Below are 12680 nucleotides of genomic sequence, written 5' to 3' on the forward strand. Positions count from 1 at the left end.
TATCATGGCCTAAGTTTCAATATTTTTAGAGCTCATTTGTTTAGGTTTGCATCTTTTCTTTTACTTTCTTTTTTTCTGTGCATGTGTGTGTGTGTGTGTGTGCATGCTTACATGTGTATTCTGTGTTATCCAGTCACGGGGACACCATGCTCTGTGTGCAGCAAAAAGGAGCATGACTCTTCCTGATAGAGATGGGGATCAAATAATCAGAGTGGCTATTTGGGGAAAGAAGGTAAAAAACCAATGGGAAAAGAGCTTGAATATCATTCCTATGGGGATATGGAGGGGCAGTGAGTATTTGGGGAAGGCTAATCATAGAAATCACTCAAACCTCTTTCTCTTACAAATATCACTGCACACTTCCATTCCATCATTTGTTGAGAATCACTTCTCCAAAGCAGTTGGCAAGCTTTTGTGTTTGTTTTTGCTTTTCTCAAAAAGGCCAGATGGTAAATATTTTAAACTTTGTGGGCTACAGTCTCTGTGCCAACTACTCACCTCTGCCATAGCAGCATGACGGCAGCCAAAAACAATATTTTTAAAAATGTGTGTGGCTCTGAACTAAAAACAAAAACAGAAAACAAGCAAAAATATTGCTTTATTTACAAAAATAGGCAGCTTTCCAGTTTTGGTCTGGGGTCCTTCATTTGTAAACCCATGCTCTAGAAGGTGGGGAGGAAACAAAATATCAATATTTAAGTCCAGATCAGCTTCTTGTTTTGTGTGAAACATGACCCTCTCCAAAGACCACACATTTAATGATGTGAATTCTCTAGAACTTTTGAAACCCTTAAGTTAATTTATTCTTCAAATTCTCTCTTCCCAAAATTCTTATATGTTTTTCTAACTTACGTGCTTGTCTTTCCTTTTCCTACATTAGCTAGCATTTATAGATATTTTCTATTCCATAGCCGGAGTTACCAATTTCCTGGTTCGTTTATCATCCTGACACATCTGGTTTCAGAACTAGAGCAAGATGATGTTCCCTGCACCCACTTTTTGAATATATTATTAGACTATTACATAAGGAAATTTACAAAATCTCAAATTCACAGTATTCAGTTTACAGAATGTTACTTGACCTTTATAGTTGATTCATTTCATACCCTACTTCACTTTTATTTAAAATCTTTTTTTCTTTGTTTAATGTTTCCCAGCAAATAATAACTTCTTAATTTAAGCAGCTGGTCTTCTTCTTTAAATCATTAAATACATACACATGATTAGAATGTGAACTCATATAATTTTACAGTACATAAGTTTAAAAAGTTCATCACGCTGTACACCTTAAATTTACACAAATTTTTCGGTCAACTTTATTTCAGTAAAAGCTAAAAAATAAAGAAATTAATCCAAACTTCCTGTTTTCCTCAACATCTTCATTTTTGTTTACTTCTCAAAGGAAACTTTCTCTGCTTCATTCTGAGAACATCCCCTCCTTCTTTCTTGTTGATTTCCACAACAATTTGTCCATCTTCCCCCTGCTCCATCGTCCACGTATCTTTCTCTTTACCTATATCCTTTCAAACCAAAATAAACTGTCCAAGAAGTAAGAAATAACTTCACCAGTCCTAAACCTTTTCACCAGAAGCTACTACCTTTTCTTTTCCAGCTTTCAAAATTTTGAAAGATATTTTTATTCCTATCTTTCATTTCTAAGGACACAGCAAACTGATTTTTTAAATGTCACAGTGACAAACTAATCACTAACCAATGAATGTATTTTAATGATTTCCCTTGACTGTGCATAGAGTGTTGATGAACTCTTTCCCAGTTTTGGCTTTCTTTTCTTTTCTTCTGTAATATCATTTGTCCCCATCTCTTTGCTAATTATTAGTCTCCTTCAGATATTCTCTTGATTTGGCTGCCAATAAAATATTTCTTTTCTAGAATTTTACTTCTCATAACATCCCGTCTATTTACCTAGTTTTTCAGTTAGTGCCTAGACTTAGACTTCACATAAAAGGGACAAAGGAGTATCTTATGAATAAACAGATAATTAACTATAGAATTTGTTAACGTGTTAACATAGACAAAGTCACATGGAAATTCACACTCCTGTGCACCTCATTCATTCAAAGTTGAGTAAAGATTGTAACTAACTCCCCAAATTTTTCTTCTCATATAAAGGGTATCCCAGGTGGTCCTAGTGTTAAAGAACCTGCTTGCCAGTGCAGAAGACATTAGAGACATGGGTTGGATCCCTGGGTTGGGAAAAATCCCCTGGAGGAGGAAATGGCAACCCATTCCAATATTCTTGCCTGGAGAATCCCATGGACAGAGTTGACTGGTGGACTCTAGTCCACAGGGTCATAGAGAGTCAGGGAAAACTGAAGTGACTCAGCACACACAGAATGCACACATTTCTAAAACAAGGCTATATTATGTTTATAGAATATGTTTTGCTATCAAGTGGGCAAGAGATTGCAAAATCAAAAACTAATTAGACTTTTATTCAATTTGATTTCTGTTAATCAGATCAATCTTCTTCTCACATAATAGACACCAAGATACAATCAGAGAAGTAAATATGTAAATTTGTTTTGCCTATTTATATTAACATGAAATTGTTAGGATTCAGCTTTGAAAGATCAAAAATACTCATTCTTGATTTTCAAAAATAGATAAGTAAAAGTTTTTAAAAGATTTATTTAAAATGTATGCTAATAAATTGCATTCACTCTCTAAATTGAATGGTAGTAGCAGTATATTCATATAGAAATAAGGAAAATATATTCATTTCGAACAGTATGAATAGAAGGAATTTAAAGGCTTGGAATAAGGAATGTAATGCCACATAACAGATGTTTCAGTAAAATGACTATCTCTGGGTTACTCTTGACAATGGAAATAAGATTTGTAAATTTTTTTACTTACTAAGATAATTAAACTATATGCAATTAATTTTGCATTATTTTGATTATTTGATATGATAAAGGTTATCTGTTTTTTATATACCACACATGTGTGGCTATTGTAATCTGTATAATGACTAATCACAACTGCATATTAGATTATTAGAACATGTAGACTATTTTATATATTAGAACGTAAGAACTTCATCATTTTAAAACAACACAAACATGAAACATATTTAGCAACATTTTGAGTTTTCTCTTTGTTCATTTGCAAAATGTGCTGTAAAATATTTCCAAAAGTATTTCTATATTATTGACATATTCTGTAATACATATTTTAATGTATGATTTAAACATTTAAATTGTCTCTTCAGAAGTGTATTTAAAGAAGGAATTCAATTATTCTGTTCAACATATCTGCTATAATTTAGAGGATAAGTTTTAGAAGAAAAACAATTAATATCTTACTTATAAAAATAATGACATAACTAATCATTATGACAAGACTATTATTTAAAACATTAAAAGTATTAAAGGATTTTTTCAAACATTATGTCTTAGATACTAACATAACTTTTTTCATATTCATGGCACACATTGCCACCAAGTATCACTTTCTCTTTTTTCCAAAGAATGTAAAATATGCTATAAATTTTAGCATGAAATTTCTGCATTGTTATTTAAGAGAAAAAATGCAAGTAAAAAGCACCTTGAAGTGTGAGTTGCTTGGACAGCTTTGGTGTAATATCGATTCCATTCTTCAGCCAGCCAAGCTGAGGATTCGGTATACCTTCTGCATGGCACCTAAGACTTGCAGTAACTCCAGGTTCTCGGGCCTGACTTTCTGGATACACCCGGATTACTGGAGGGACTAAAATTAGAAATGGAAAAGAAAATTATTAGTATCCATATATGCCACTTGATTTTCTGAAACAAAGAGATAAAACAATTGTATATGTTAATGATGTTATGCATATCTATAAGGTGTCAGTTTGCAAATCTAAGTAATTTAGTATCCACTAAAATGTGCCTACTCCTTGGAAGGAAAGCTATGACCATCCTAGATAGCATATTAAAAAGCAGAGACATTACTTTGCCAACAAAGGTCCGTCTGGTCAAGGCTATGGTTTTTCCAGTGGTCATGTATGGATGTGAGAGTTGGACTATGAAGAAAGCTGAGCACCTAAGAATTGATGCTTTTGAACTGTGGTGTTGGAGAAGACTCTTGAGAGTCCCTTGGACTGCAAGGAGATCCAACTAGTCCATCCTAAAGGAGATCAGTCCTGGGTATTTATTGGAAGGACTGATGCTGAAGCTGAAACTCCAATTCTTCGGCCACCTCATGCGAAGAGTTGACTCGTTGGAAAAGACCCTGATGCTGGAAGGGACTGGGGACAGGAGGAGAAGGGGATGACCGAGGATGAGATGGTTGGATGGCATCACCGACTCGATGGGCATGAGTTTGAGTAAACTCCGGGAGTTTGTGATGGACAGGGAGGCCTGGCATGCTGCGATTCATGGGGTCACAAAGAGTTGGACATGACTGAGCAACTGAACTGAACTGAACTGAACTGAAAATGTGCCAGTGGTCCCTGCACAAAAGCTACTCTGAGACTGTACCAGGCAAAATACAAGGTGAGCCCAGGCTATCTTGTTTCAATAAGATTCAAAAATAAAGAGGTCCTTAAGGAATGAGAAAAACATACCAAAAAATACAAAAGGGGCTCTCATTTACCAAACACAAAATAATTTGAGCATTAAGATAATTACCAGTTATGAAGGAGTATAAAAATAAGACTCTAAGAATTCAGTTATATAGATAAATGAATAAATACTTAAATGGGAGAGAAGGAAAAACTTTTCCTTGCTATAGCATCTTAAAAAAAAAATTACAATAACAATTCCACTTATGATACATAAGACTCCAAATAGCAAAAAACATCTTGAGAAAGAAGAGTGGAACTGGAGGAAACAAGTGTCCTGACTTCAGACTATACTACAAAGTTATAGTCATCAAGACAGTATGGTACTGGCACCAAAACTGAAATATAGATCAATGGAACAAGATAGAAAGCCCAGAGATAAACCCAAGCACCTTTGAGAACTTTATATTTGACAAAGGAGGCAATATGCAATGGAGAAAAGACAGCCTCTTCAGTAAGTGGTACTGGGAAAAATAGTTATGAATACATGCAAAAAATGAAAATAGAATACTTTATAACACCATACACAAAGATGAACTCAGAATAGACTGAAGACCTAAATGTAAGACCAGAAGCTGTAAAACTCTTAGAGGAAAAGATAGGCTGAATTCTCTTTGACATAAACCACTGGAATATCCTTTATGATTCACCTCCTAGAATAATGGAAATATAACCAAAAATAAACAAATAGGGCCTAATTAAACTTAAAAGCCTTTGCATAGCAAAGAAAACTGTAAACAGGTTGAAAAGACAACTCTCAGAATGAGAGAAAATAAAAATGAATGAAACAAATGACAAAGGATTAATCTTCAAGATATACAAGTAGTTCACGCAGCTCAATACCAAAAAAAAAAAAAAAAAAGCAAACCAATCGAAAAGTGGACAGAAGATCTAAACAGATATTTCTCCAAAGAAAACATACAGATGCCCAACAAACACATGAAAAGATGCTCAATATTGCTCATTATTAGAGAAATGCAAATCATAACTACAGTTAGGGATCACCTCACACCAGCCAGAATGGCCATTATCAAAGAATCTATAAACAATAAGTGCTGGAGAGAGTGTGGAGAAAAAGGGAACTCTATTGTACTGTTAGTGGGAATGTATATTGATACAGCCACTATGGACAACAGTATGAGGATTCCTTAAAACACTGGGAGTAATACTACCATACCACCCAACAATCTCACTACTGGGCATTTACTCTGAGGAAAACATAACTGGAAAAGACACAGGTACCCCAATATTCAGAGCAGCACTATTTACAATAGCCAGGACATGGAAGCCACCTAGATGTCCATCATCAGATGAATGGATAAAGAAATTCTGGTACACATATACAATGGAATGTTACTCAGCCATAAAAAGGAAAACATTTGAGTCAGTTCTAATGAAGTGGATAAACCTAGAGCCTGTTATACGGAGTGAAGTAAGTCAGAAAGAGCAAAAACAAGTATCACATATTAATGCATATATATGTGATCTAGAAAGATAATACCAATGACTCTCTTTATAGGGTAGCAGTGGAGATGGAGATATAGAGAACTGACTTTTGGACACAGTGGAGAAAAGAGAGGGTGGGACAAATTGAGAGTTGCATTGAAACACATAAACTACCACATATAAAACAGATAGCCAGTGGAAATTATCTGTTACACAGTGAAGTCAAACCTGGTGCTTTGTGAAAACATAGAAGTGTAGGATGTGGTGGAAGGTTGAAGGAGGGTTCCAGAAGGAGTGGACATATGTATACCTATGGCTGAATCATATTGCTGTATGGCAGAAACCAACACAATGTTGCAAGACAATTATCCTCCAATTAAAAATAAATTAATACAAAAGTTAAAGAAAAGAATTTAGGGTAATTCTACTTATGGTACAAACAAAAAATAAATATTTAGAAATAAATTTCACAAAGAGGGTACAAGACTTTTATACTGAAGACTACAATACATGTTAAAAGAATTTAAAGAAAACCTAAATGGAAAGACATCATGTGTTCAAGGACTCAAATAATTAATTGGTGAGATAATAATAACTGGCAAGATGACAATACTCCAAAATTGACCTGTGAACACAATGTAACCACTATCAAAATTCATAATTGATTGTTTTAGAGATGGAAGAGCTAATCCTCAGAATAATAAGGAAAGTACATTCTTCCCTTAAAAAGAAGAATGAAACTGGAACTCTCATATCTCCCAATTTCCAACCATATTACAAAGGTACAGTAGTCAAAAAATGTGATACTGGAAATAAGATAAAAATACACATCTACGAAATTAGTTAAGGAACACAGAGATAGTTCATATATCTACAGTCAACTCACTTTTTACAAGGATACTAAGAAACAGTCTTTTAAAAATTGATGCTAGAATACAAAAAAAAAATTTGATGCTATAATACATGGATATCCACATGCAAGACAATGAATGTGGATCCTTACATCACACCTGAATAAAAATAACTCAAAGTGAATCAAAGACCTAAATGCAACAGCTAGAACAATACAATTGTCATAAGAAAACATAGGAGTAAACCTTTATGACTTTGTATTTGACCATGATTTCTTAGATATGACCCCAAAACATTAGCAACAACAACAACAAAATAGACAAATTGGACTTCATGAAAACAAAAATTTTTGAATCTTCACAGGACACTATCAAGAAAGTATAAGTACAACTGAAAAAAGAAGAAAAAATGTGATTGATACCTGATATGTGACTAGTATCTGGATCATATAATGAACATTTACAATTCAGCAACTAAAAAGCAAAGAATCTTTTCTGTACAGATAACAAAATCATCAAACAAAAAGTCAGCATACAGAATGGGAGAAAACATCTGTAAACCCCTATTAGATAAGGAGTTAAGCCAAAATATTCAGAAAACTCATACAACTTAATAGAAAAAAAGGGACAAGTCATCTAAATAAGCATTTTTCCAAAGAAGATATACAATGGCAGGCATGTTCATAACAAGGTGCTCAATGTCACTGATTATCAGGGAAATGCAAAGCAAAGCCACAATGAGATAAAATTTTACATTTGGTAGGATGTCTGTTATCTAAGAGATAACTAAGAACCTCCAAATGTTCAAGCTGGGTTTAGAAAAGGCAGAGGAACCAAAGATAAAATTGCCAACATCCATTGGATCCTAGAAAATGCAAGAGAGTTCCAGAAAAAAAACACCTACTTCTGCTTCATCGACTGCGCTAAAGCATTTGACTGTGTGGATCACAACAAACTGAAGAAAATTCTTAGAGATGAGAATTCCAGACCACCTTACCTGCCTCCTAAGAAATCTGTATGCAGGTCATGAAGAGGCAGTGAGAACTGGACAAGGAAAAACAGACTGGTTCCAAATTGGGAAAGGAGCACATCAAGGCTGTATATTGTCACCTGCTTATTTATCTTATACACAGAGTACATCATGTGAAATGCTGGCTGGGTGAAGCACAAGCTATAATCAAGATTGCCAGGAGAAATATCAATAACCGCAGATATGTAGATGACACCACCCTTATGGTGGAAAGTGAAGAGGAAATAAACAGCCTCTTGATAAAACTGAAAGAGAGTGAAAATGCTGTCTTGAAACTCAACATTCAAAAAGCTATGATCATGGCATCTAGTCATCACTTCTTGGCAAACAGATGGGAAAACAACACAAACAGTGACAGACTTTTATTTTCTTGGGCTCTAAAATCACTGCTATGGTTTTTCCAGCAGTCATGTATGGATGTGCCAGTTGGACTATAAAGAAAGCTGAGGGCTGAAGAATTGATGTTTTTGAACTGTGGTGTTGGAGAAGACTCTTGAGAGTCCTTTATACAGCAAGGAGATCCAATCAGTCCATCCTAAAGGAAATCAGTCCTGAATATTCATTGGAAGGACTGATGCTGAAACTGAAACTCCAATACTTTGGCACCTGATGCAAAGAACTGACTCATTGGAAAAGATCCTGATGCTGGGAAAGATTGAAGATGGGAGAAGAAGGGGACAACAGAGGATGAGATGGTTGGATGGCATCAACTAATCAATGGACATGAGTTTGAGTAAACTCTGGAAGTTGGTGATGGAAAGGGAGGCCTGGCGTGCTGCAGTCCATGGGGTTGCAAAGAATCAGACATGACTGAGCGAGTGAACTGAACTGGACTGAAAATCACTGCAGATGGTGACTGCAGCCATGAAATTAAAAGATGCTTGCTCCTTGGAAGAAAAGTTATAACCAATCTAGACAGAGCATTAAAAAGCAGAAACATTACTTTGCCAACCAAGGTCCATCTAGTCAAGGCTATGGTTTTTCCAGTGGATGTGAGAGTTGGACTATAAAGAAAGCTGAGCACCTAAGAGCAGATGCTTTTGACTCTTGAGAATCCCTTGGACTGCAAGGAGACCCAACCAGTCCATCCTAAAGGAAATCAGTCCTGAATATTCATTGGAAGGTCTGATACTGAAGCTGAAGCTCCAATATTGATGGGAAGAACTGACTCATTGGAAAGACTCTGCTGCTGGAAAAGATAGAAGGCAGGAGGGGAAAGGGACGACAGAGAATGAGATGGTTGGATGGCTTTACCAACTCAATAGACATGAGTTTGAGCAAGCTCTGGGAGTTGCTGATAAACAGGGAAGCCTGGCATACTGCAGTCCACGGGATCACAAAGAATCAGACATGACTGAGCAACTCAACTGAACTGAACAGAACATGCTGTTGAGGACGTGGAGAAAAGGGATCTCATGTATATTGTTGGTGGGAAAGCAAACTGGTGATGCCACTGGGAAACTAGTATGAAAATTTCTCAAGAAATTATAAATATATCTGTAATAAAACCAATAACCCCCCCTTTTCTGCTTAAATAAGCCTTAATTGATACAGATTCCTTCTGAACTTTAACCTTGATATTCTCACCAGGAAAAATGAGATTCAATAATGTCTCCCCTGTTATATGTATTAATTCCTCTGGTGCAGCATTCACAGCAGTACCTTAAGAGTGAAAATTATAACATATTCATTGACTCTATAAAGAACGCTGAACACTCCATAGTCATGTTGCTGGGAAGATGATTCACTGCGAGGTTAATGGCATCTTCAGGTCACATAGCTTACTGTAGCCCAGAGTTTGAGATAAAAGTCAGGGAGCTCTAATTCTTGGACCAACCCTCTCCACATTTCATGTTGCCCTTAACCAACCTGGCTGAACATGGTCTATAATAGCCCCTGAATTTAGCCAATAAGAAAAAAAGAAAGAAAATCTGATGAGTATTAAAAACAAGTATGTTCCAAATTTTGAGTGGTCAGAATTTCCTAAGGCAAAACTTTTTAAACAATTTGTGTGTATATATATAAATATATACTGTGCTAATCTGCTTCGGTTGTGTTCGACTCTTTGCAATGCTATGGACTGTAGCCCACCTTCTTCCTCTGTCCATGGGATATTCCAGGCAAGATTACTGGAGGGGGTTACCATGCCCCCCTCTAGGGGATCTTCCCATTCTCAATCCAGAGATCAAACCCATATCTCTTAAGTCTCCTTTATTGGTAACTGGGTTCTTTACCACTAGCACTCCCTGGTAAGCATATACATATATCTATAATGATCTGGCAGTCCCACTTCAGGATATATACTCAAAGGAACAGGAAAGTTTATTATCTCAAAGAGATAGCTGTACATATGAACATTTTTCCCATGTTCATAGCACCATTATTCACAGCAGCTTAAGTATGGAAAGAATCTAAGTGTTCTTCAACAGATATAGTAAAGAAAATACATATATATATATACACATACATATATAATAAAAGTGAAAAGAAAGTGAAGTCGCTCAGTCGTGTCTGACTCATTGCGACCTCATGGACTGTAGTCCACCAGGCTCCTCAGTCCATGGAATTTTCCAGGCAAGAGTACTGGAGTGGGTTTCCATTTCCTTCTCCAGGGGATCTTCACAACCCAGGGATCAAACCCAGGTCTCCCGCACTACAGGCAGATGCTTTACCAACCAAAAGGTGGAAATGATACAACAAGTATCAACTGATAAATAGAAAATAAAATTTGGTTTATCCAAACAATAAAATATTATTTGATGATGAAAAGAAAGAAGTACTGATATATGCTACTATTTTAACATGCTAAGATATTCTCCTAAGTGAAAGAAGTGTAACTTATAAGTCCACATATTGTATGAAACATCCAGAATGGGTAAATCCATCAAGATAGAAAGCAGATTAGTGGTTTATAGGGACTGAGGGGAGGGAGAAATGTAAAATGACTACTTGGTGGATATGAGGATTATCTGAGGGTTGATGAAAATGTCTGGGGAGTAGATAGTAAGATGGTTGCATAACATTTTAAATGTACTGTAAACCACAGAATTGTTCACTTTAAAATGATTCAATGTTATGTGAAATTTACTTTGATCAGAAAGGAAGCCTTATAGAAGTGCGTATAGGTCAAATGACAGAGAAATTTCCAATGTCAATAGCTGCAAGAAAACAAAACAGGATGAGGGAGCCATCCTGAAAGTAAATTCTCTAGCAAGCTTTTAGATCACTGCTGCTGCTGCTAAGTCACTTCAGTCTTGTCTGACTCTATGCAACCCCATAGACGGCCGCCCACCAGGCTCCCCATCTCTGGGATTCTCCAGGCAAGAACACTGGAGTGGGTTGCCATTTCCTTCGCCAATTAAAGTGAAGTTGCTTAATTGTGTCCGACTCTTAGCAAACCCATGGACAGCAGCCTACCAGGCTCCTTCATCCACGGGATTCTCCAGGCAAGAGTACTGGAGTGGGGTGCCATTGCTTTCTCCTTAGATCACTGCAGCCCCAGCCAAAATGTTGACTGCACCTCAGAAATACTTCATACCAGGGCCACCTAGATAAGCTTTTCTCAATATTTTTTAACTTCATTTCTCTACTTATTACCTTTTACCTCTTTATTATAGCTTAAAATTATCATCATATTGAGAAGATGATAAAGGTTTGTTGTTTAAAGCCACTAAGCATTAGACAATTTAGTATGTTCAGTTCAGTTCAGTTCAGTCGCTCAGTCATGTCTGACTCTTTGCGACCCCATGGACTACAGCACGCCAGGACTCCCTGTCCATCACCAACTCCCGGAGTTTACCCAAACCCATGTGCATTGAGCCGGTGATGCCATCGAACCATCTCATCCTCTGTCATCCTCTTCTCCCCCTGCCTTCAATCTTTCCCAGCATCAGGGTCTTTTCAAATGAGTCAGCTCTTCGCATCAGGTGGCCAAAGTTTTGGAGTTTCAATTCAACATCCATCCTACCAGTGAACACCCAGGACTGATCTCCTTTAGGATGGATTGGTTGGATCTCCTTGCAGTCCAAGGGACCCTCAAGAGTCTTCCCCAACACCACAGTTCAAAAGCATCAATTCTTCGGCTCTCAGCTTTCTTTATAGTCCAACTCTCACATCATACATGACTACTGGAAAAACCATAGCCTTGACTAGACAGACCTTTGTTGGCAAAGTAATGTCTCTGCTTTTTAATATGCTGTCTAGGTTGGTCATAACTTTCCTTTCAAGGAGTAAGCATCTTTTAATTTCATGGCTGCAATCACCATCTGCACTGATTTTGGAGTCCCCCAAAAAATAAAGTCAGCCACTGTTTCCCCATCTATTTGCCATGAAGTTATGGGACCAGATGCTATGATTTTACTTTTCTGAAAGTTGAGCTTTAAGCCAACTTTTCCACTCTCCTCTTTCACTTTCATCAAGAGGCTCTTTAGTTCTTCTTCACTTTCTGCCATAAGGGTGGTGTCATCTGCATATCTGAGGTTATTGATATTTCTTCCAGCAATCTTGATTCCAGCTTGTGCTTCTTTCAGCCCAGCATTTCTCATGATGTACTCTGCATGGAAGTTAAATAAGCAGGGTGACAATATATAGCCTTGATGTACTCCTTTTCCTATTTGGAACCTGTCTATTGTTCCATGTCCAGTTCTAACTGTTGCTTCCTGACCCTGCATACAGATTTCTCAAGAGGCAGGTCAGGTGGTCTGGTATTCCTATCTCTTTCAGAATTTTCCACAGTTGATTGTGATCCACAGAGTCAAAGGTTTTGGCATAGTCAATTAAGCAGAAATACATG

The 12680-nt window shown here is 36.7% G+C and overlaps 1 protein-coding gene across 1 annotated transcript in view; it reads right to left on the reverse strand.

The window, feature by feature from the left end:
* The window catches only part of FSTL5 (follistatin like 5), an 864841-nt gene that overhangs the window by 160656 nt on the left and 691505 nt on the right, over nt 1-12680 (reverse strand). Inside the window, exon 9 of the mRNA XM_061140881.1 lies at nt 3568-3729. Within this exon, the coding sequence (XP_060996864.1) occupies nt 3568-3729 (162 nt within the window). The remainder of the gene's footprint in view (nt 1-3567; nt 3730-12680) is intronic.

The sequence above is a fragment of the Dama dama genome, chromosome 5 (assembly GCF_033118175.1).
Source record: "Dama dama isolate Ldn47 chromosome 5, ASM3311817v1, whole genome shotgun sequence".
In the NCBI taxonomy this organism is placed as follows: domain Eukaryota; kingdom Metazoa; phylum Chordata; class Mammalia; order Artiodactyla; family Cervidae; genus Dama; species Dama dama.